Source organism: Saimiri boliviensis, chromosome 18, assembly GCF_048565385.1.
Source record: "Saimiri boliviensis isolate mSaiBol1 chromosome 18, mSaiBol1.pri, whole genome shotgun sequence".
In the NCBI taxonomy this organism is placed as follows: Eukaryota; Metazoa; Chordata; class Mammalia; order Primates; family Cebidae; genus Saimiri; species Saimiri boliviensis.
Window position 1 is genome coordinate 14,656,277 of NC_133466.1, and position 25,442 is coordinate 14,681,718.

The 25,442-nt window shown below is 34.3% G+C and overlaps 2 protein-coding genes across 2 annotated transcripts; one reads left to right on the plus strand and one right to left on the minus strand.

Annotated features, from left to right (window-relative positions):
- Positions 1-17,267: 17,267 nt before the first annotated feature.
- KRTAP20-3 (keratin associated protein 20-3) lies at positions 17,268-19,443 on the minus strand. The gene is given in 3 exon segments (XM_010338400.2): positions 17,268-17,308; positions 17,311-17,425; positions 19,399-19,443. Coding segments are annotated over 3 exon segments (201 nt in total).
- A 1,602-nt stretch (positions 19,444-21,045) lies between these two features.
- Positions 21,046-21,552, plus strand: LOC104651332 (keratin-associated protein 6-1). The gene has a single exon (XM_010338331.2). It carries the CDS (start codon positions 21,089-21,091, stop codon positions 21,326-21,328), a length of 240 nt encoding a protein of 79 aa, XP_010336633.1. The 5' UTR covers positions 21,046-21,088; the 3' UTR covers positions 21,329-21,552.
- The last annotated feature ends 3,890 nt before the right edge of the window (positions 21,553-25,442 follow it).

Consider the following 25,442-nt stretch of genomic DNA (forward strand, 5'->3'; position numbering starts at 1 on the left):
GGCAACCCAAGGCCATAAGCATTTACACCTGTGTTTTCTTTTAAGAATGATATGGTTTGGCTATGTCCCCAACCAAATATCAAATTGTGGTTTCCATAATTCCCACATGTTGTGGGAGGGACGTGGTGGGAGTAATTGAATCATGAGGTTGGGTCTTTCCTGGCTGTCCTCGTGACAGTGAATAAGTCTCATGAGATTTGATGGTTCTGTAAGGGGGAGTTCCTTTGCAAATGCTCTCTCTCTGTTTTGCCTGCCACCATGTAAGGCTTGACTTTGCTCCTCCTTTGCCTTTGGCCATGATTGTGAGGCCTCCCCAGCCATGTAGAACTGTGAGTCCATTAAATTTCTTTGCTTTATAAATTACCCAGTCTTGGTATATCTTTATTAGTAGTGTGAAAACAGACTAATACAAGGAGTTTTATAACTTTAGCTCTAACATTTAGGTGTTTAGGTAAAATTTGAGTTAATTTTTGCATATGGTGTGAGATATGAGATAGAGACGAACTTCATCCATTTGCATGTGGTTACCTAATTGTTTCAGTACCATTTGTTGAAAAGCCTATTCTTTCCCATTGAATGGTCCTGACACTCTTGTCTAAAATCAATTAACAATAAAGATAAAGGTTTGTTTTTGGGCACTTTCCTCTATTCCATTGACTGATATATGTATCCCTGTCAGTATCACACAGTTAAGGTGGCTTTGTAGTAAGTCTTTGAATAAGAAAGTGTGAGTGCTTCAACTTCTTTTAAAGTTTTATTTTTATTTTTGCTATCCAACGTATCCAGAATTTATATGGTATCCAATTCCATATAAATTATATTTAATTTGTGAATTTCTATAATATACAAATCTGGAATTTTGATAGAGATTGTGTTAAATCTACAGATCAATTTGAGGAGTATTGCCATCTTAATAATATTGTTTTCCACTTCATGACATGGAATTTTTGTATTTATTTAGCTCTTCCATATTTTTTGATATATTTGAGGTATAATAATTGCACCTATTAGTGGTATACAGTGTGACATTTTGATCAATGCATGCCATGTGTAATGATCAAATCTGGGTAATTATCTATCCATCACATCAATCCTGATGTCATCTTTCCCTATTATTAAAAAGATTTTAAAAAAGCAAATGCTGGTGAGGATGTGAAGAAAATGAAACTCTTATACACTGCTGTTAGGAATGTAAATTGTTAGAGTCATCAGGTAAAACAGTATAGAGATTCTTCTAAAAGCTAAAATAGAACTACTCTATCATCCAGCAACTCCCCTACTGGGTTTATATCCAAAGAAAAGGAACCAGTATCTTGAAGAGATCGCTGCACTTCCATGTTTACTGCAGCATTATTCACAATAGCCAAGATAAAGAATCAACCTAAGAGTCCATCCACAGATGTATAGATAAAGACAATTTGGTACATATACATACAATATGATTATTTAGCAATGAAAATAATAAAATTTGCTCATTCATAGCAACATGGATGAGCCTGAAAGGCATTATGTTATGTGAAATAAGTCAGGAACAGAAAGATAAATGCTGCATGTTCTTGCTCATATGTGGAAGCTGGAGAATTTGGACTAGAGGAAGTAAGGAGTAGAATAGTGGTTACTAGAGGCCGGGAAGGAGGGATAGGAAGAGACTGGTTGGTGAACACAATGTTACAGCTGAATAGGAAGAATAACTTCTGTTGTTTTATAGCACTGTAGGGTGACTATAGTAAACAATAATTTATTGTATTTTTTCAGATGTCTAGAAGAGAGGATATTTAATATTACCAACACAAAGAAATCATACAAATCTTCAATAATTTCTTTAAGCTATGTTTTGTAGTTCTCATTGTGTAAGGCTCACACTCCTTTTTTTTTTAAAAAAAAAAAAACTATATGTTATTCTTTTTTGTGCTATTGCAGTTTACTTAATTTCATTTTCAAATTGTTAATTGAAAGTGTGTATACATAATTAATTTTTATATATTTGTCATGTATCCTGCAATGTTACTGAATTCATTTATTAGTTCTAATTGTGTGTGTATGTATACTTCTTAGAATTTTTTTTTTTTTTTAGATGGAGTCTTGCTCTGTTGCCAAGCTGAAGTGCAGTGGCACAATCTTGGCTCACTGCAACCTCCACCTCCTGGGTTCAAGTGATTCTTCTGCCTCAGCCTCCTGAGTAGCTGGGACCACAGGTGCATACCACCATGCCTGGCTAATTTTTGTATTTTTAGTAGAGACGGGGTTTCACCATGTTGGCCAGGATGGTCTCAATCTCTTGACCTCGTGATCCGCCTGCCTCAGCCTCCCAAAGTGCTGGGATTACAGGCGTGAGCCACTGCACCCAGCAGAATTTTCTGCATAAAAGATAATGTCTAATACAGACAGTTCTGTTTTTCCAATATGGTTGCCTTGTATTTAGTTTCATTGTCTAATTGCCCTTGCTATGATCTCTAGTAGTTTGTTGAATCGAAGTGGCAAAATTAAACATCTTTATCTTATCCCTGACCTTATTGGGAAAGCCTTAACATTAACTATGATGTTAGCTGTGGTTGTTTATTCTTTTTTGTTTTTTTCAGCTACTCATTATCAAGTTGTAAAGTTTTCTTCCATCTCTTTTTGGTTGAATGCAATTTATTATGAAAATGTGTTGAGTTTTTGTCAAGAGATTTTTGTGTATTGAGATCATCATACAGGTTTTTTTCTTTTTGGCCCTTTGTTTACTTACATGCTATATTACATTCTTTCATTTTCTTTTGTTGAATCAACTTCAGATTTCTGTGATAAATTCCACCTGTATAACATTCACAGTGTATAATGTTATTCATATATTATTGCTAGAATTGGTTTGCTAGTATATGTTGATCAGTTTTTCATTTAGGTTCATGAAAGTTTTTGGTCTTTAGATTTCTTTTTTTCTACTGCTTTGCCCAGTCTTGGTATTAGAGTTACACTAGACTCATGGAATGAGATGGGAAGTGTTTTGTCTTCTAATTTTTGGAAGAGATTATGTAGATTGATGCTAATGCATCTGTAAATATTTGGTAGAATTCACCAGTGAAGCCATCTGAACCTGAGCTTTTTTTAGGGAGAAGTTTAAAAATTTCTGATTAAATCTATTTACCTATTATACATCTATTCAAATTTCTATTTCTCATTGACTTGATGTCAGTAGTTTGTGTTAATCTAGGAATTTAGCTATTTTGTATGTGTTATATAATTTGTAGATGTAAAGTTGTTTATAATATTCCCTTAAAATCCTTTTTATTTCTGTAAATCAGTAAAGTTTCCTTTATATATAATCTTAATAATTTTTTATTTTAGCTATTTGAGTCCATTTTTTCTTCGTCTAGCTGCAAGTTTGCCCATTTTGTTAATATTTTTTTGAAAGAATCAACTTTGGCTTTCCTCATTTTCTCTATTAATTTATTGTCTTCCACTTATTTATACTCTAATCATTGTAATTTCCCATTTTATGCTAATTTTGGATTTAGTTTTTGTTGCCTTTTCTAGTTTCTTAGTTAGAATGTTAGATTATTGATTTAAGGTCTTTATTTTTAAAATATAGGTATTTGTATACATACAACTTTCCTTCTATGTACTGTTTTAGCTGCATGTCATAAGTTTTTGTATTCTGTGTTGTAGTTTTTTTCATATCAAAGTATTAATAATTTCTGTTACATGTTTACTGTCTTTTAATTTGACCGTATAGTCACCTTTACTGGTTCTCTTTATTCCTTCATATGAATTTGAGTTACTATGTAGTGTCCTTTTATTGTAGCCTAAAGTACTCTGTTTCATCTTTTTTTTTTGTTTTGTTGTTGTTTTGTTTTTGGTAGAGAATGTATGCTAACAACAGACTCTCTCAGTTCATGATTATATGAAATGTTTCAATTTCTATTTTGTTTTAACGAATGATAGTACTGGATATAGAATCTTGGTTGACATTCATTTTCTTTTATCATTTTGAATATGTCATCCTACTACCTTTTGTTCTTCATGATTCCTCATAAAAATTAGGTCAATTTTTAAAAAGTGTCTTGTATATGATGAATTGCTTCATTCTTGCTACTTTTACAATTACTCTTTCAGCAAATCTATTGTGATGTGTCTAGTTGTGAAGCTTTGAGTTCGTTAAATTTTTTTTGGATGTGTAGATTAAGTTTCTTCATCAAATCTAGGAAGATTTTAGACATTATCTTACCAATTTCTTTCCTGTTATTTATCTTATTTTGTTCTTCTGAGATATTCATACACATACATTGGTATGCTTTATATTGTCCCATAGATCTCTCAGTTTTCATTCACTTTTTTCATTTTGTTTTCTCATGTTCCTAAGGCTAGATATTCAAGTGACTTATGCTTAAGTTTGCTGGTTCTTTCTTCTGCTGGCTCAAACATACTGTTAAAATGTTCTAGTAAATTTTTATTTCAGTTATTGTAATTTTTATGTCAGGATTTTCATGTGGTTCTTTTTTATGCCCCTTTGCAATTGTTTCTTGAAGAGTCACTCTTGGATGAAACATTGTTCTCATACTTTTCTTTAGATCTTTTGACATTATTTTCTTTAGTTTTTTGAATATATTTAAAGTAACTGATTTAAAGTCTTTTAAGTTTGTAAGTCCAATATCTGAACTGCATTGGGGAGATTTTTTTGACTGCTTTTTTTTCCTGCTTATAGGTTATACTTCTGTTCAAATAATTTTCTATTGGAAATGGGTACTTCAAATAATATATGGTAACAACTCTGGAAATCAGATTCTCTTCACCCTCTAGGGGTTTTGTTCTTTTTTGCTGTTCTTGTTGTTACCCTTTGTTCACTTGGTGTAATTTCCAAACACTTTTGTAAAGTTTATATTATTTACTGTGTATAAGCATTGAACTTTCTGCCTGTTTATACTTAATTGCCAACTAGTGACTGGAAGGGAATTTCCATAAATAACTTGAGTCAATAATTTACCAGTTTTGCCAAGGGAGTCTGGGTGCGTACTGGGACATGATTATACTCTTGGCCCAGCAGCTTACAAATCTTTGCTATTTACCTTTTACTTCCTGTCAACACAGAGCCTCAGTATCAGGCATAGATAAAAATATTTGGGCTTTCTTGGGTATTTCCTGGACACACACACAGTCCTGCATATGTGCACAGCCTTTGAAATTTCTAAAAATGTGTCAGAGCTTTTCAAAGCTCACTATTAATAGCTTATTTTTCAGTTTTTCTTTGAAACTTTTCAGTAACTTTCTTATTTGTCTCAAGTTTTATCACTGACTCAGGCAGATTAAGTATTAAACAATTACCTCTGATTGTTTTTGACAAATGCCCTGGGTAAAAAGCCATTCACCATGATTTCTCAGTTGGGTTAGAGAATCTCATGAGTGGAGAGTCTTAGGAAACTACCAGACAGATAGATAATGACACTCTATGGGGTAGGACCTTTAGGAGGTTCCAATCCCGTTCTACACCTTCCAGTGGCTGCTAAACTGCTGATTTTCCATAATGGTGAGGTTGTTGATTTTCAAGGTTACCATGAAGGTGGGGAGGCTATGGGAATCAGGCAACTTACAAAGCCACAATGTTTATAGTTTTTACTGAAATTCAGGTTATTTTCTTGAATAAACTCTCAAAATTTTTTATTACATTTCAGTTTTTTCAGTGTTTTGTTGATTTTATGGAGGATAGATTTTCAGAGTTCCATACTCTGCCTTTCCTGCTGCATCACTTGGAAATGCTTTCTTGATAAATGTGTTTAGATATGTAAGTACTTCAAACTCAGTGTATTCAAAAGTTAACTTTCCACCTCCGCATTTTTCTTTCTCTCACACACTCTCAAATTAGCACTTTCTTCACCTATATTACCTATGTGAGAGCATGCATTGTCATTCAAGCCTAATAAACTCTTTGTCCTCAAAGACATTAGCTCGGTTTTTATTGTCAACTTATGGTAGATTATTGAAATAGACTGTGAGCTATAGTATTGTCTACCATAACACCACATAAACACCTACAAGCAGTTATAGTGTTCTTTTAAAATGCAAATCTGACCACGCCACTTTTTTTTTTTTTTTGAAGTTTAACTTCACGCCACTCTTATAACTAAAACTCCTCAAGGAAAGACTATAACTTTTAGTATAAAATAAAAAATCATTTTGTTAATGCAGAAAATGGTTAAATAATAATTTAACCAAAGTCTGCACTTGGATTCTAAAATTCAAGCTGTGAAGGAGTGGAAATAGAAACATACTGATGTGGGTAAGTATTTGTGGTGGCTACCTTTGTTTTTCTTCTCTTCCCACAAACCAGACTAGGCATCTCCATTGGTTTCGATATTCTTTTCATGATGCTTGTCCTGTATACCATTTTTTATGCCTATATTGCTGCTTTTTGTTATTTGTGCCAGCTACTACTGCTGCTGCTCCTATCCCCTTCCATACCTTTGTTTTAACCATGGTGAGTTACTTTAAATTTTTCTAGCATCATGCTATTTCCTACCTTCAGCGTGCTTTTATCTTTGGCCAAAGTGCTTTCTCTATCTTTGTTCAAATACCTGAATTCATATGCATCTATAATTTTCCTGGTTACTTCTTCTGGAAAGACATTTCTAAGATCATAGTTTAATTGGATAACTCTTTTTCCTATGAAGTTTTAATATTTATTTCTCCTAATGTTCTGATAACTTATTTGCCTTTATGGATAGGAGGAGTTCTCAGTAAATATGTCCCATAACATTGTGTACCACATAACCTTCATATGTAGGTTGATAAATTTTAATTTATATGACATATTTATAATGATCTGAATGAAGGCTATCCCTTGATCCTCATCATGTCTATTAGATGGACTACTGAGTTGACAAGTATGCTAAAAACACAAAAATAGTGAATACTATTAGACTAGAGTGTTCTTAAAGGCCTTACATGCCAGATGATCCTCTAATATTTTAAAAGCCAGGCCCCTATAAAACCTACCATGACATACTGAGAGCAATTTTTAATTGTTTTTCATGATATATATCACTCTTTGAAAATGAACACACACATTTGCAATGATTTCTTTATATGTCTGTCTCTGAAATGCAGAATACTTGGTTATATCCTATTTATCTTTTTGGTTCAGATTGTAGCACTGGGTAGGGCATGATATAACTGGTAAATATTTATCAAGATAAGTGAGTAAATTAATAAAATAAGTACAGTATTAAAAAATGCAAAGAGGACAATGGTAGAGAATATTCAATATCCTTGAAATTCTAGAAACAATAAATTATGATTGCTCAATAAGGGATTTTTAAATTTTGGTCAATCATATTCAAATTAAAATTACTTTTTACAGTTAATCACGTATTTCTCAGTTTTTATCTACTTTATCGGACAATGACAGACAATAAGGAAATAGAATACTACTTGCTGACATAACATTTGATTAAGAGGAAGTAGAGTAAAGTGCCTTTTAGAGTTTCAAAACTGAATGCTTTTTCGGAAATTCCAAAGCCAAATGGCTGATAGTTAATCCCTGTTCAGCAGGACATTCACATTTCATTGTCTACAGTCAGATTCATTATCTGGTGCCCATATAGGCACCAGACCTTGCTGCAAACAACTGACCTCACCCCTCTCCCTTCTTTCTCCAATGGCTTGAAATCTCAAAACAATTTATGGCCATATTTTACTTGTCATCCCCATGCCTTCTCACGTCTGAGTCCTATTAATTTATCTTCAATGTCTTTCCATTCTTCTCTTGATTCATATTTCCACAACCTCTGCTTCAATAAATACATACTAGGCTCTTAGAGCAACTTCTTAATTCTTCTCCTACTTTTTTTCATGATTAATTTCACAAATCCATAAGCTATTTAATCTTTCTAAGAAAATTAAACCAAAGTAACTCAACAAATAAAAAATCTCACTGCTTTTATCACTCCCTTGCTCAAAAATTCCATGATGATTCATCTTCTTCCATCTTCTTTTTTGGAGTTGTAATACTCACTGATGTCTTTAATAATGATAGCCCATGCATACCTTTTGCAATTTAGCTCTCATGAGCCTTTTTCTCAAATCCTCAGCTTCAGTAAAGGTTTTATGAATCTGTGACTAGGACATGAATAGTCTCACTCATGACCTGTTGCTCATTTTATCTCATTCATAAATGCCCTCTCCTTTTGCTATGTTTTATAAACTTTTCATCATAAAACTTTTAATCAGCAGAAAACTAGAATAGCATGCTCCTTTTAATTTACTACCTAGTTCTAACACTCATTAGCATTTTGAAATGGTTGACCATCATTTTCTGAAATATTAAATCACAAATATTGTGGCAATTCAAGATAGATGATTATGCATCTCTAAAAAAGGATGTTTTCTTATTTTATTATAATAGCAATAATAATATTTTCTTTACATCTCTAATCCAGTAGTTAAAAATTCTTAATTATTTAGAAAAATCGTTTTAGCTGTATTTACAAAGACTATTTGTTAAAGCAGATTTAATTCACAATAAAATTGAGAAGAAAATACAGAATGTCCTAAATATCCCTTGCCCTGATACATGCATAACCTCCTTCATGCCCTCAACCAGAGGTACATTTGTTGCATTCCTTGAACCTACATGGACACATCATTATCATCCAATGTCTATAGTTAACATAAGGGTTCACCTGTGCTATTGAACATTCTATAACTTTGAGAAATGTATCAACCACTGCATTATTATACTGAGTGTTTTCACTGCTCTTAAAATCATTTGTCCACAACCTATTTATCCCTCTATCTTCTCTGTCTTCTGCAACCAGTGATCTTTTTACTGTTTCCATAATTCTTCTTTTTTAAGAATGCCATATAGTTGGAAACACACACTATATAACTTTTTTATATTGGCTTCTTTTACTTACTAATATGCATTTAAATTTCCTCCATATCTCTGAATGGCTCTCATTTCATTTGTGTGTTGAATGATACTCCATTGTCTGAACGTTCCACTGTTTTATTTATCAATTCACCAACTAAAAGACATTTTGGTTGCTTCCAAGTTTTGGCAACTATGAATAAAGCTAGTATAAACATTCATGTGTAGGTTTTGGTGTGGACATATTTTCAACTCATTTGAGTAAATAACAAGGAGTGCAATTGCTGGATCATAAAATAAGAGTATGCTTAGTTATATGAGAAACTGCCAGACTGTCTTATGAAGTTGCTATACCAGTTTGAATTCTCACGTGAATGAGCCTTCCTGTTGCTCCTCATCCCTGTCAGGGTTTAGTTTTATTGGTGTTCTGGGTTTCAACGTTTCCAATAGGTGTGTAGCAGTATCTTTTTGCTGCTTTAATTTACATTTCCCTTATGGCATATGATGTGGATAATTTTTTTTATCTGCTTCTATGCCATTTGTACATCTTCTTTAGTGAGGTGTATGTTAAGGTGTTGGCCCACTTTTAAAATCAGGTCATTTATTCTCTTAATTGTTGAGTCCTAAGAATTTCTAGTATATTTTGGATAATAGTACTTTATCACATATGTCTTTGGCAAAGATTTTTTTCCCCCAATCTGTGGCTTGTCTTTTCATTCTTTTTTATAGTGTCTTTTGCAGAACAAGATTTTGAAAATTTTAAGTATGTCTAGCTTGTCAAATTTTACTTTCTTAGATTATGCCTTTGGTTTCATCAGTAAAAAGGCATTGTCAAACTCCAGGCCATCTATCTAGATTTTCTACTGTGTTATTTTCTATTGGTTTTATAGTTTTGCATGTTATTTTGTCCCATGACCCATTTTGAGTTAATTTTTGTGACATGTATAAGGTCTATGTCTAGACTTATATTTTTGCATTCAAATGGCCAGTTGTTCCAACACCATTTGTTAAAATGATTATCATTGCCCCATTGTATTACCTTTGCTCCTTTGTTAAAGAAAAGTTTACTATATTTACGTTCATCTATGTCTGGGCTCTCTGTTCTGTTTTAGTAACATATTAGTTTCTTCACTGTCTTGATTACTGCAGCTTTATAGTAAGTCTAAAGTCAAGTAGCATCAGATGTCTGACTTCGTTATTTGTTTTCAATATTGAGTTGGCTGCTCAAGGTCTTTTGCTTCTCCAGATAACTGAACAATCTATTTGTTGATATTCACAAAATAATTGTTGGAATTTGATTGTGATTACATTAAATCTATAGACAAAATTTGGAAGAACTGACAGCTTGACAATATTGAGTTTCTTATATATGAACATGGTATATCTCTCCATTTATTTAGTTTTTGTTCATTTTTCTCAGAAGAGTTTTGAACTTTCACTCATGTAGATTGGAATGTATTCTATTACATTCATACCTAAGCATTTAATTTTTGGGGGTGCTAATGCAAATGGTGGGGTCCTTGTCTTTTTAAAATTTGAAATTTGACTTGTTTGTTGCTGGCATATAGGAAAGCAAGTTACTTTTATAGATTAGTCTTGTATTTTGCAATCTTGCTATAATTGCTTATTAATTCCAGAGGTTTTCTTGTTGATTCTTCTGGATATTCTACATAGATGAACATGTCATGTGAAGAAAGACAGTTTTATTTCTTCCTTTCCAGTAAGTATACCTTTATTTATTTTTCTTGTTGAATGGCATTAGCCAGGACATACAGTCAAAAAGTTGGGATAAGAGGGAACAGCCTTGCCTAGTTCTGATTTTGGTGTGCAATCTTCGAGTTTCTCACCATTAAGTATGATGTTAGCTGTAGGTTTTTATAGCTATTTTATCTTTATCAACTTGAGGAAGTTCTCCTCATTTTTAAACTCAGGATTCAAATAAGTTCCACACATTGCATTTAGTTGTTACATGTTTTAATTCTCTTGAAATTCAAACAGCTCTGCCTTTATATGCCATTGACTTGCTGAAAAAATTAGATCAATTACTTCCTAGAATAAGGCACATTCTTTATTTGTCTAGTTGTTTACTCATGATGTTTAACTTGTTCCTCTTGTAACTCCCTTATTTTCTATAAATTGTAGGTTAGATCTTACGTCTTCGTTTAATGCAGGCTTGATACTTTGGCAAGTATTCAGAGGTGATGCAGTGTATTTCACTGCACACATTGTCTGGTTGTTTGAACCCTCTTCTAATCTAAACCATTCTCATTTCTCCAATTATGCTTCAGGTTTCTCTATTCTGTCTATGAAGCATCTGACTCCTTTCTAGCTTTCACTGATTTCCTCCTTTCTCTGAACTTCTGTGATAATTATGTTCTGTAATATATCACAGCATTTCACAGATACCTTTATGTTATATTATATTCTATTTTGAAGTATATTTTCTATTTTGTGCAAAATTGTTCAAATGGGTTGTAGTCACTAGAATTCAGTTTCCAAATATATTTTTTTCTATAGCAATAAGAATGTTGTAGATCTTCACGTATATCTTCTTTTTAAAATTTCATGGTTAATTCCACAGAAGCCTATTGATGTCTTTTTATTTTTAAATAAAAAATTAAATATAGACATGTCCTTCGTTCATGTTACCTATATTTTATGAAGGAACCGAACTTGGCAAGAGCAAACATAACACACAATAACGAGAATAATTATAGGTACTGAGACCATTATAAACCACTGAGATCATGCACGGAGACCACACTCAATAAATATTTGTCTGAACAAATGAAGGATGCTTGCTTGATTTGTTTATCCTGTGAAAACTATTGTGCTCTATTACATCGAGACTATTCTTTAAATGGAGTAAACTGACTACTGATTATTATGGCAACCAGAAACCTATTTAAGTAATTATCCCTAACAATTTTCTATAGTAAAATCATTCTACCGAGGATAGTCTGTAAAGACCTCCACAACAAAGCAACTAGCATGCACTTAAATGTATGTTCAGTTTTCTACAACCGTTAAGGCAGTCTCAACTGAATTAAGTTAGCTGATGATCTCTGGAGGTTTATTTCTACTATTTGCTGCCCTGAGCTCTTCCTATATCCCTTCTTTTGTCTCTAGCAGAGTTTGCAGAAACAAACCAATAAAGTATGTATCAACTCTAGTAATTAGTTATTCATAATATGGAATTGGTGTAGCAAGTAAACAAAGCTTCCCTCATGCCTGAGTAACAACACTGGGCAACTGTTGAGGGCTTTAAACAGTGTTATGCTTTGTTTCTGGGTAGCTGTATACAAATGCAAATTATTGTGTTATATTTCCTAAAATAATCTTGGTCCTCATTATATACCAATATAGCATGGTGGGAGTAGGTGCTAACAAAGGCAAGAAATCTCTCTTGGGAATAAGATCTGGTATGCTTGTGGAAAAACTATGCTTACACTATCATTACATTTTACATTACCTCATTTGTTTGGATTTTATGACTATCATCTGTTAACTGTTGTTTGGAGAGATGTGAGGTTATATCAAAAAGGTATACCAAACATAATAAATACTAAAGATAAAGTGTCAACTGTTTCTAAACAAATATTAAATATTTTTACAGTAAAAATACATTGTAGATGAAGCAGAAGTTAAATAAAGTTATGCTCTCTAGAACTTTCGCCAATTCCATAGGTTCATGTTTCAGTTTTTCATTATCTAAAGCATCCCTTTAGTTTTCAGATTTTTCATTCATTTGATATTTTCTTTATTCAGAAAATAATACACATCTGTAATTAAAAGTTAAGCAATACAAATATGCATAAAACGATGTTAGTTATGTCTCATGCTGCTGCCCACAGCCATTCCCTTCAAATGACCCAAATGACCTTCTATTACTTTATTATTTTTTAATTTTTTAAATTTGTTTGAGGCGGAGTCTCTCTGTCATCCAGGCTAGAGTGCAGTGGCGCGATCTTGGTTCACTGCAACCTCCGCTTCCCGAGTTCAAACGATTTTCCCGCCTCAGCCTCCTGAGTAGCTGGGATTACAGGCATGCGCCACCACACCGGCTAATTTTTGTATTTTTAGTAGAGATGAAATTTCACCATGAGGTGCAGGGTTGTCTTGAACTCCTGATTTCGTGATCTGCCTGCCTTGGCCTCCCAAAGTGTTGGGATTACAGGTGTGAGCCACCATGCCCAGCGCAAATGATCTCCCATTACTTTCTACTTCCTCATACATATGTATGCAATTTTATCTCCACCCACGGATATATACACATCTGGGTTTGGAGTTTGTTGTTTCAGACAAAAAAGAATTATGTTACATATAAGAGGCCCTTGCCTTTTTTTTTTTTTATCTTGGTATGTATTTTGGATGTGCTGTAAGTCAATAGTTGCAGTCTCCATGTGTATTATACATCACTTACATAAATGTAAACATATATATGATATATTCATTATTCTGGAAATTTTTTCAGTGACATTGGTCTTCTTAAATTTTTTACCTTTTGCTTATCAATTTTCCCTCTCTCATCTCCACTCACACACCCAACCCTACACATCATCTTTCTACCCCTATCCCATTCAGATGATTGGATACTTAATTATCTAGTGTATTTCTTTCTCTCAGTATACACATATATGAATATATTTCATAAATATAGACAAATAGATATAAATAAATATTTTATTTAAAGTTTTAAGTTTTGAACTGTTGTTCTTTTTGGAGCTGTAGATCTACTGACCTCTTTGGTCCATACAGGGAATTGGAGTAAAATCTCTGTTTAGGAGCCAAACATGATTCAATTCCACAGGTGTTTAGGGTTTTTAAGGCTCTTCAAAGGGACTGGAAGAACTCAGCGTTCTGGGTTTTCCTCTGTCAATATTTTTCCTTTCAACCTTGTTAAGGTGTAATTTTTGCAATTGCCTTTTGCTACCGAACCAGAAATTTTGCTCTATACTGCCATATATTAATGTGCCTTTACAGACTTTTCTCAACCTGTTATCACTGCCACAGCTTTAGTGAAAATGCCCCCTCTGACATCTCATGGTGCTGTATTTCTAAACTATCAGAAAATTTTAAGCTTCCTGCCACAATTTACTCAGTATAGTTTCTGGATATTGCATAATAGGTCAATTATAACAGTGTTCTATCCACTTTCGTACAAAACAAACTGGCTTGAGAGTTGGTAACTCTGAGGTAAACAAGTACAAAATAAATAAATGTAGGACAGCATTTGTGATCAAATTGTAGGTCTGGAGAGCAGTGATGGTTTTCAAGCTTACTCACCTGTTTATTTTTTAGGATGCTGAACATTTTAGACTTGATGGAGTATCTCTGACAAGGCCGGTCAACAAAAGATAAAAAAGGTTTTCTGTGATCTGTCTCCGAGTGGAACATATGTAGAATTCTTCAGCAGGAAACATAAGCAGGTACTTTATAATAAACTGTAAATGAGCATTCTACAAGAAGCAGCACATAGCTACTATTCTAGTAGATCACAAGGGTTAGACCTTAGAGCTTCATCAGGTAGAAACATATTGGCCTTTGTTTGCAAATTCTGGGACTATTCTGCTTCATTTTGTTCAGGTGGCTACAACGGGATCCATCAACTCCTGTCAGGGCATGAAGATCTTACTCAAAATGGCTGCTCCTATGGCAATCGTGTGAATGGCATTTAGGGTCCATCCTAACACATGAGGGACTGGAGAGACTCTCCCGTACCTAACCACTCAGGCCTTTGTTGCTTTATCGTGATTGCATTTATGATATTTTATCAACCCCTCTTGATGTTCACCTCTGTGAGGACAGGGAACACACCAATCTTATGGACTATAATTGTCAGCCTCTGGCTCAGTGCCAGAATTTATGTTATTACTCAAGAAATCATTTTTGAAAGAATCCATATTGGAAGAGAAAAAGATTGTTAAGAAGTTTCTCTTTCTAGGAAGTTGGTGGGCCCTTGATTTTCCTGCCATGACTCCCTTTTCATTTCCTTAACTTTTATCTGTTCCTTCCCTGATTTGCAAACACTTTTTTTTCCATTCATTTATAATTATTGGAATACTGTATGATACAGTCTGGCCCTGTTTCCCCTCCCCAGATCTCATCTTGAATTGTATTTCCTATAATCCTGACATGGCGTGGGAAGGACCCAGAAAGAGGTACTTGAATCATGGGGATGGTTACCCTTATGCTGCTGCCCTGACAGTGAGTGAGTTCTCATAAGGTTTTACAAGGGGACTTTTTGCCCTTGTGCTCATTCTCCTTCTTGATGCCACGTGAAGAAGGATGAGTTTGCTTCCCCTTCTGCCATGACTGTAGCTTCCGGAGGCCTCCCCAGCTCTGTAGAACTGTGAGTTAATTAAATCTCTTTCTTTTACAAATTACCCGGTCTTGGATATTTCTTCATAGCAGCGTGAGAATAGACTTCATGCACTGTATTTCTGAAGTAATGACAAACTTTATCCAATCACTTTCTATATTGAAAGCTCAGTTTTCTCCTGAGTTGCAGGAGAAACTGCAACTATAAAACAAACTGCCAGTACAAATCTTTATTTGGCCCTCCCAAAGATGACATTTATGTGTACTCAAGTGAACTTTTGCAGCTCTAACTTGTTTGTCCCCCAAATGTTCCGATTCCCATATCACATATACCATTAGTTCCACAATCAGTCATTGACTGTCCTGTTCATTGTTTATTGTGTGCACTGTTTTATTGCTTAGCTCCCTCCATTCTCACAGCACGTGGGCATGTTCTTTAACTTCTATCCCCTAGTTATCTATTTGATCTAGTCCCTTATAGGAATCTTAGTGGCTGTTTTTTACATTAAGACCTTGCATTGGCTGCTTACGCAGCCTCCAGGATGGTCTTCAGGTCTGTGGTCATATTCATTGGCTATCTTTCCTTCAATGGAATGCCATAATTATTTGTATGAAACATGCATTTCTTATTGGATTTGATTTTTCCATAAGTTATTGGGGTACAGGTGGTATCTGGATACATGAGTAAGTTCTTTAGCGGTGGTCTGTGAAGTTTTTGTACACCCATCACCCAAGCAGTATACACTGCAACATATTTGCAGTCTTTTATCCCTCATGCTCCTCTCATTCTTCTCTCCAAATCCCCAAAGTCCACCGAATCATTCTCATGCCTTTGCATCCTCATAGCTTAGCCCCCACATATCAGTGAAAAGACACTATGTTTAGTTTTCCATTTCTGAGTGATTTCACTTAGAATAATTGTCTCCAGTCTCATTCAGGTAAAGGAAAATATCACAACTTTCTAAAATATTATCCAATGCACCGATCGCAAACTATACATGGCCTTGATGTTCTCAATATCTCTTCACTGCCCAGGACTTCATGTCTTGCCAGTGACTTTGTCCACTTTTCTCTCAAGAAATAACATCAGTTTATGACTTTGCAATCTGATACCTTTTTCACAGTTTTACATATTTGTTCCTGTGCCTGACATACAATTTACCTCTAATATGTTTTTCATTGGTTAAAAATCTATTCAAATGTAACCTTCATGAGAATATTTTTGACTCTCCCTTTGCTCAACAATCTCCTCCTTTTGCATTCAAACATGAGCTTCTCCTCTGTGCTCCTGCTTGGCCGTTATATCACCTATTGTGTTGTAGCTTACGTGTTTATTTACATATTTGATTTTCTGCTTAAAATCTCTTTTTCCGTAAGTAACACTAAGACTTAGCAGGAAGTCCTATACAGAAATTCCTTAATAAATATTTATTAAGTGAATAATTAATAAAATTTAAAGAATAAATGACATTGGACAGGCAAGGGAGGGTAAGTTTAATTAAAAATAAACCTAGAGCTTCCTACTCATGAAACATACCAAAACGTAATTTGCCTGGTAAATTATGAAAATACATCAGTTTGGAAAAGAAAAATGTACTTAATCTAGGACATTGATGTGGATTTAGTGCGAATTTAATAATGTGTCTTTCTTGTCTAGAACTAGATTTAATTATTAAGTATTCTTTTTTTAATTTTTTTTTTGAGATGGAATCTCACTCTGTCACCCAGGCTGGAGTACAGTGGTGTAATCTCGGCTTACTGCAACCTCTGCCTCTTGGGTTCAAGTGATCCTCCTGCTTAGCCTCCCCAGTAGCTGTGACTATAGGCACCCACCACAACACTTAGTAACTTTTGTATTTTTAGTAGAGACAGGGTTTTGCCATGTTGGCCAAGCTCGTCTTGAACTCTTAACCCTAGGTGATCCACCGGCCTCTTCCTCCCAAAGTGTTGGGATTATAGGGAATCATTAACAATTCTAATTGGGGTAAACAAATAAAGAGAATGTACTAGAACAGAACTCCTGTCTAATAAGAAAACAGACTGAATTGTAGATATTCAGTCAATACCAGAGAATAAGCATGTACTATTATCATACTGGTGGCAACAGTCAAATCCATACCCCACCACCACAGCCACATCTGCAGCCACCAGGATTCTAAAGGCACCAAAGCCAGAGGTATAACTATATTTGCAGTCACAGCCATAGCCCAAACCTCCACAGTAGTTGCCATAGTAGCTTATTGGGTCAGTATTTAAGTCTCTAGCCTAAGAGGCAAGAGTAAGTTTTAGTGCATACGTTTTAGTGAAAATTTTCCTTCATCACTGACCTTTAGGGTCATCCCTGATTTGATCTGTTTTACTTTAGCCATAGTCAGTCAGCATATTGGCAAAACCATCTGTAATCTGGGACAAAATTTTCCTTCTATTTTAGCATAAGAACACTAAAATACTATGAGTCTTTTACCAGTCTCAGTGGAGGTGTGACAAACCACAGGCACTCCTGACATTCTCATATAGGCCAACCTGTATTTAAAAATCTCATTAATCTTATATCTTTAGATTTAAAAAAAGACTCCACATCCTGATAAAATTGAGATTTACTTCTCAGTACGTCACAATCCTGCCAAACAGTTGATAGGCTTTAAAGGAAAAAAAATGCTGAGTTCGATGACCTTGCTCACACTGACGCTGAATTTAACCTTTGTAACTATGCTGCATGACATCACGTGGAGGAGGCAAACGCCATCCTCTTCCGATCACTTTGCTAATAATACCCTTCTTCTTATATGCATATTTAAATCTTAATCAACACAGCTGTGATGTTATCTATGTAAATCTCAGTAGCAAATAAAATGAATTCTTGAATACTATGGGTTTGAACTGCACAGATAGCTTATATTAAGCAAAATGTTTTCACCTCTGCCACTTCGGCAGCAAGATCAACCCCTCCTCCTCCTCCTGCTTCTTAGCTACTCAACATGAAGGCCATGAGGATGAAGACCTTTACGATGATTCACTTTCACTTAGTGAATAGTAAATATATTATCTCATTTTCCTAATTTTTAAATAATATTTTCCTAATTTTTAAATAATATTTTCCTAATTTTTAAATAATATTTTCTTTTCTCTAGCCTACTTTATTATAATCTATCATATGGGTAACATAAACATGTATTAATCAACTGTTTCTGTTATTGGCAAGGCATTTGGTCAACAGTAGGTTATTGATAGTTAAGTTTTTTGGGAGTCAAAAGTTATACTCAGATTTTCAACTGCGTAGGGGTTGGCACACCTAACACCTGCGTTGTTCAAGGGTCAACTGTGCTTTATTCTGTACAAACTCCCACCAATCACATATTACTCTGTATCCGTAGACACCATAGTAGTTGCCATAGTAAATCATGATGTCAGAAATGGATGGTTCAGGTGTAGAAGAGGATGTTTTTGAACTTGAACATCTCCATCTTCACAGGTCTTTTATACGTCCTCAGTAGTAGGTGTGGCAAATCACAGGCAATGTTGCTCTTATGAATTATTTTGGGTTGACCACTAATACCACCAAAGCAAAGCTCTCATAAATCTCTTATTTCATTAGGCATAGTGAAGCCTTCATAGCTAGGATTCCTCTATTGCTGTATCAAGATTTTCACAATCAAAGAATGCTATTTGAATGTTAGATTTTTTTTTTTACCTGATTTTAAAATTCTTTTTCTGTGAGAGCACATACTAAAATTTCATGATGAGATTCTAAGAAATAACAGAAACTATGCAAATCTCATCTGATTCAAATTAGTTTTGGTTTGTTAATTCCCTCATATTCATCTACCAGTTGCAGTTGAAGAAGTCTGTCTGCATGGCTTTGGGGAGACAGAAGTGCTTAAGGGGCAAGTCTTTGGAGTGTGAGATCTGTGATAATATCCAACATTTCTTCAGAGACAGAACAGTTTATCTTACTTTAAATACATAATTCAGGTAACATTTTTACAAGATACGACTTTACAAATGTACAAATACACTTTATTTTACTTTTATATCCAATTCTATCTTGATCCATTATTTCCACTAAATAGCACAACATTTATTATTGTCCCTTCCAGGTAAACTTAACAAAATTCAATCACTTTCTGGTTGTCGGTATTAAAATACAATTGCATTAAAGACATCGCCACTCCTCATTCTCTGCCTGAGGAGTACCTCAATGTTCAGTGGTATCCTGTTGGTTTTGAGGAGAACCATACCTGTCCCGCATTGATATCTGTGGATGGCATAACACATACTGCCATATTCCATTGCCATAAAAATAAAACTCTGCTCAATCCATTACCTTGCATTAAATGTTACATCCTTGTTGGTCTACAGCCAAAAAAGTCTTGGGTTGTGGTAAAAAAATCAATGAGTCTCCAGTCAAATCCACGTGGATGAGAATTAGTCATTGTATCGCCCCCTGCTTGTGCTATCTTTGTTGGGGAACTCGGTAGGACTTGCTCCTTCTCAGTAAGACCAGATGTGACTTTCTCTATTTTTAGATGTACATTCTCAATGCCGTTTCTCTTCCTTTCAGCTTCAAGGAGGTAAGGCCCCTAAATGAAAACTTAGGCATGCCTGAGTTCTTTTATTCAATTGATCAACTCTCTACTGAAGTTTCTATCCAGAAAAACAGTAATGGATGAAAGAAATAAAAACAGAAAAATTTATTCTAGTATTCTAGTTTTTATTACGAATGAAGCACTATTCTAAGTGTCTGACATGTATCAAAAGATTTGATTCTCAAAATTTCCTTGTGGGGTAGTTATCATTATTACAACCAAATTTGCAGATGGGACAACTGAAGCATGTAGTTAACAGTAGAGAGAAAATTTGAGCCTAGAAAGCTCATCACAGACATTTTACTCTTATCTACTACTTTCAACTCACTCTCAAAAAGTCATCTTACTAAGAATATAGGTCTAGGGGACTATTCGATTTAATCATTCAATTTAGCTCTGATATTCACTGCTTGGATTAAAGATTGGCCTATAGTATCATGTTTCTCATAGTCTCATATTTTGCCAAAGACTTCTTGTTTGATCGTGGAAATATACTAGGTTCTATGAGATGATACTTCTGCCAATATTATTCTTTTAAATATGAAAATACCTATACTCACTTTTCAGCCAGAACACAAATATGACAAATGTCTTGAAATTTCAGGAAAATTTTATAAAAATGCAATTTTGTAAATAAAATGAAAACTCATTGATTAAAAATTTGAAACTGTGGGAAAGAACTGTTGTTTTAAAACAGAGTTACAAAAGGAAGTATTGATGTGAGAGAGAAAAGTATAGTTTTCACATGCCTGATATTTCAGAATTTAAAACTATTGGCTTTGTATCAACAGTCTCTGGAAGCTGAGTGACACTTTTTGAATTTTAATAGAAAACTATCACTTATGTGGAAATGAGAAGAATTCCTAAAGGAAAACAATGAATTTGGAGCAGCAGGAAAGAGATGGAGAAACTCAAGCTCAAGGGAGATTACCATAACCTGTTGAATGTCAGCAAAAATAAGGTAAAATTATTGGTTGTTTTGAACAGACCAGTTTGTTTAGTAATATGCTATTTCTTTACATAAAGTCTGGTTAGAAAATGGTAATTTGAATATCTGGTGTAAGTAGAATTTTAAAGGTCAGACAGTTGATGCTTATTAAAGTTGTACAAATGATTCAGATGTGGCTGAACAATAGAAAATGTTTTAAATGCCACAAGGTCACGCTTAAAAAACAAGAGTCAACAGATTACTCACACTGGTCCTTCAAATTAGCCAATGGTATGACTTGCTTGTGGTTCCCACCCACTCTGAGACTTATAAAAGGCCCTCTGCAGGGGAAATGTTCATACTGAAGTCACCTACACTTCCTCCTACCCAAGGACAACCTCCACAACCATCACCATGTGTGGCAGCTACTACGGAAACTACTATGGCGGCCGTGGCTATGGGTGCTGTGGCTACGGAGGCCTGGGCTATGGCTATGGAGACCTGGGCTGTGGCTATGGCTCCTGCTGTGGCTGTGGCTTCCGCAGACTGGGCTGTGGCTACGGCTGTGGTTATGGCTACGGCTCCCGCTCCCTCTGTGGCTGTGGCTATGGATGTGGCTCTGGCTATGGCTCCGGCTTTGGCTACTACTACTGAGGACACCGTGGGAGACTCATCGTCTATCCTGTGACATCTGGATTCACCAGTTCTGAACCTCAGATGTTTTGAGCTCAGGATTGGATGAAGATTCTCTTATATTAAAAGTTTCTGATGTTATTTTTCTGAAGATCTGCCCCTCAACACCACTATCCTCTGGATCTAATATTTTCAACTTCCTTTTTTGAATGTAATGCTTGAAAATTAAAATAATGTAAAATTTATCCTATGAGCTCCTGTGTGGTCTCTTATCAAGATGCTGCTGCTATAGATTTTGCTTTTTAATTTTCATGCAGAAACTTATTTTCTGTTTTCCTAATATGCTTTTTCAATCTGGAATTACCCTTCTGATTTTCTTTTCATTAATATCCAGTATTTACCTTTTTATCTTTTTTTCCTTATCTATATTATCCTAACAATGTCTCAACATAACCCATATTATCACTGCTTCAATAGAATAGAAAACTGAGCACTGTGGAAAACTGAGCATGAACAGAGCAGAAAATCATGTATACTCTAATGGTTGATTCTTTGCATATAAAAATCATTTACTGTCAAACTTGTTCTATGTAGTTCATGTCAAAACTCTACATAAATAATTTATATTTATAATCTAAATAACCATAATTAAGTAGTATTTATTAGCCATTTATCAAGGAGCAATCACTGTGCCGAGTCTTTAACGTGCATCATTTCAAATGAGCCTCAGAATGTGAGGGGACGGAAGGCAGCAAACCACACTGCCATGTGTGTACCTATGCAACAATCTTGCATGTTCTTCATATGTACCCCAAAACCTAAAATGCAATAATTAAAAATAAAAAAAATAAAAAATAAAAAATAAAAATAGAATGAATCTATGATGCTTTAAAATTATCCCTGTTTTCCTGTAATCCCAGTACTTTGGGAGTCTGAGATGGGTGGATCATTTGAGGTCAGGAGTTCAAGACCAGCCTGGCCAATATGATGAAACACCATCTCTACCAAATATGTAAAATATTGGCTGAGCCGTGTTGGTGCACACCTGTAATCCCAGCTACTTGGGAGACCGAAGAGGGAGAATTGCTTAAACCTGGGAGGAGGAGGTTGCAGTGAGTTGAGGTTGTGCCACTGTTCTCCAGCCTGGGCAACAGAGCTAGACTCTGTTTCAAGAAAAAGAAAAATAAAACTATTCCCATTTTAGAGCTGAAGAGAAGCAAAGAGAAATAGAGTAACTTTGTTATTGGCAGGTTTAGTGTGGCAAAAGACATATTTCATACCCAACTGTTCGTTGTCTCTTTATATATTCATAGAAAATATTTACTTTCCTTGAATCTAGATAATTGCAGGGATTGTTTAACCATTAAATGCAAAGTTTTCTCCTAGAATAAGCTTAGTTATTTCTATCATTTAATGTTATTGACTAATATTAAATTAAAATTATCTGAAGAACAATTTTGTTTTTTGCCCCTCTGCCCAACAAAAATCTTTCATTCCACTTTTCTCTGCTTTTTAAATTTATGCTTACCATTTTATTTATGAAATTTCAGCTCACACATCAGACATCTAGAATCTTTTATGCATATCTCTTATGTTATTGGCACAATCTTTTTATGCCTTTTCTCCAAATTCTAGGAAAATTTCCCAATCCCTTTTCTCCATCTCATCTCTTGTTAAGTCTTCTGCCTTCAGTATTTTTTCTTAAAATAACTTTATCATGACAAATACATATTTCCTCTTTTTAGGTTTGATATTTGCTTATACAGTTGCTGTAGCTCTATGCATTTCATGGCTCTCAAATATTATACATTTTAGAATTTGAAAAAAATTCTAAATGTGTCAAAGAGTTTTTTCTTCTTTTACACTACTGTTTTTGAAAAGTAGGCTCATCATGAGTGCTTAGATTGATCCTTTGATTTTCATAGCTATTTATTTCACATGGTTTTCCTCTTAAAAACAGTGATCTGTGTACATACTACTTAGGATAAAGATTTGTTCCATTAGAACTTATGTGTTCATAGGCAAATCCTTTGCATACAAACAATTATAAAGAAAAAGTGTTAATACTTCAATTTTATTATTTCTGTTTAGCAATGCCTATTATTTTCAAGGGTGGTCACACAGTTTGAGCAAGTGAAGGTCGTCATTTCCAGCACCATGTAACACATGTTTTTGTTCATGTTTGTTGTGACTGATCCATGCTACATGTTGGTGATGTTCCACTTCAATTTCCTTCAATCTTTTCCCTAGGTGTTTATCTTTCTTACATAGAATTTTAATCTATTGGCATTTTTTCTCATCCAATCTTGACAATATGTCAAGAAGAAATACTCCCAAGATTATTATTTTTATTTAATGGATTAATATACATTTTGTACTATATGTTGAATTAAGGTAAATACTATAATTTACTTTTAAATATTACAATGGTTTTTAGATGTATTATCTAAGAGTCTTTAAACCACTTTATTGAAGTATTATTGACATATAATAAGCTGTACATACTTCATATATACAACTTGGTGAGTTTGGAAATAAGTGTACATCTGTGAAAGCATCATCTCAATCTATGTTATAAATATATCTATACTTGCCAAAAGTTTCCTCCCATACTCTCTAATATTATTGTTGTGTTTTGTGATAAGAACACGTAACATAATAGCTACCACATTAGCAGATTTTCAGATAAGATAATAGAAAAAGTTACAAATCCAGGGAAATTTAAAAGCAATTCTTGAAAAACCACTGGTAAAAAAAAGAACTCAGAAGAGAAATTAGAAAGTATCTCAAGACAAATGAAAACAAAAACACAATACACTAAAACTCATGGGAAGCAGCAAAAGCAGTACTAAGAGGGAAGTTGCTAGTGATAAATGTCTACATTAAAAAGAGAAGGAAAACCACAAGAAACGGAAACTATAGATGGTTATTCCTGATGAACATGAATACAAAAATTCTTCAACACAATATTGACAAGTTATATTCAAAAGCACATGTGTTTTCTTTATTTTGGAAAGGTTTTCATTCAAGGTTGAACACGTCGGTGCACACAGAAACAACTGCAGAATGGTAGCTTTATTTGCTGGGGAGATGGACTATGGGCCTTGATTCAAGAATATTTTATATTCGTCATTCATAACTTTTTAATGTTTATTTCAATTTATTGCAAATTGTTTAAATTCCCTGATGCCTATCAATATCTGGTAACCCTAATGTCTTAATAAAGATTTTTCAGGTAAATCTGGCCATCTCCTATGAAAGCTTAGATTTTTCTTAATTGTGATAATTTTTTGTTGCCTGATATTACAGGCTCTTAGATTTGACTCTCCAGAAATAATAGAATTGTGTGAAGACAGATAAAGCTAGTTTAAAACTTTACATTATTCCTCCTACTACAGAATTAGAATATGTGCATTTTAGCTACTCATTTCATTTATTCCCTCTAACATGTTTATCTCTCCAAACTTGCAAAACATGTTGAAGTAGCTTAAAGAAAAACATAAAGAAATGGGAAAACACCTAGTCAAAAAGAAATCTGAAATTATAAGCAGTGATTATGCATAGGTTTTAAGGCATTCCAGAGTCTGTGCCATTTATTTTTCTGGATCTTACATGAGAAGGAAATACTTACTCTACTAGATGTCTCAGTTTAGAGAGCTCTTCCACATCACAGAGTTTTTCCCACTTATTCTCCATATCTATTATGCATCTGCCCCAATTCAGGCATTCATTTTAAGAATATGGGTTGTAGAAATGAAAAGGTGGAAAAGGTCTCTATTGTCATGGAACTTATGGTCTTGAATGGGGCAGGCAGGGAGGGAGAGACAGTGAGAGACATAAAATAGACAAGTAAATTCTGAAATGAATACAGTAACTCCTGATAGTAATGAGTACTTGTAAAACAATAAAAATCAATGAGTTAAATAAACTTCTAATCATTTCTTGAAGAAGTCAATTTTAAATTGGGTGGTCAGAGAAAACACAGCTTAGGAGATGGCACTTAAGTTGATGCCTGAATGAGATGAAGGATTCAGTTATTCTTTCTGATATTCTCAAAAGGAGAAATCAGCAGTGCAAAGGTAAAAGTATTAAAGAGGGTAAAAACTTAGTCTTTGGAGCTACTGAAGAGCCTGTG

Excerpts from the sequence above, each read along its gene's own strand:
- LOC104651332 (XM_010338331.2), top strand. The coding sequence starts at position 21,089 with ATGTGTGGCAGCTACTACGGAAACTACTATGGCGGCCGTGGCTATGGG.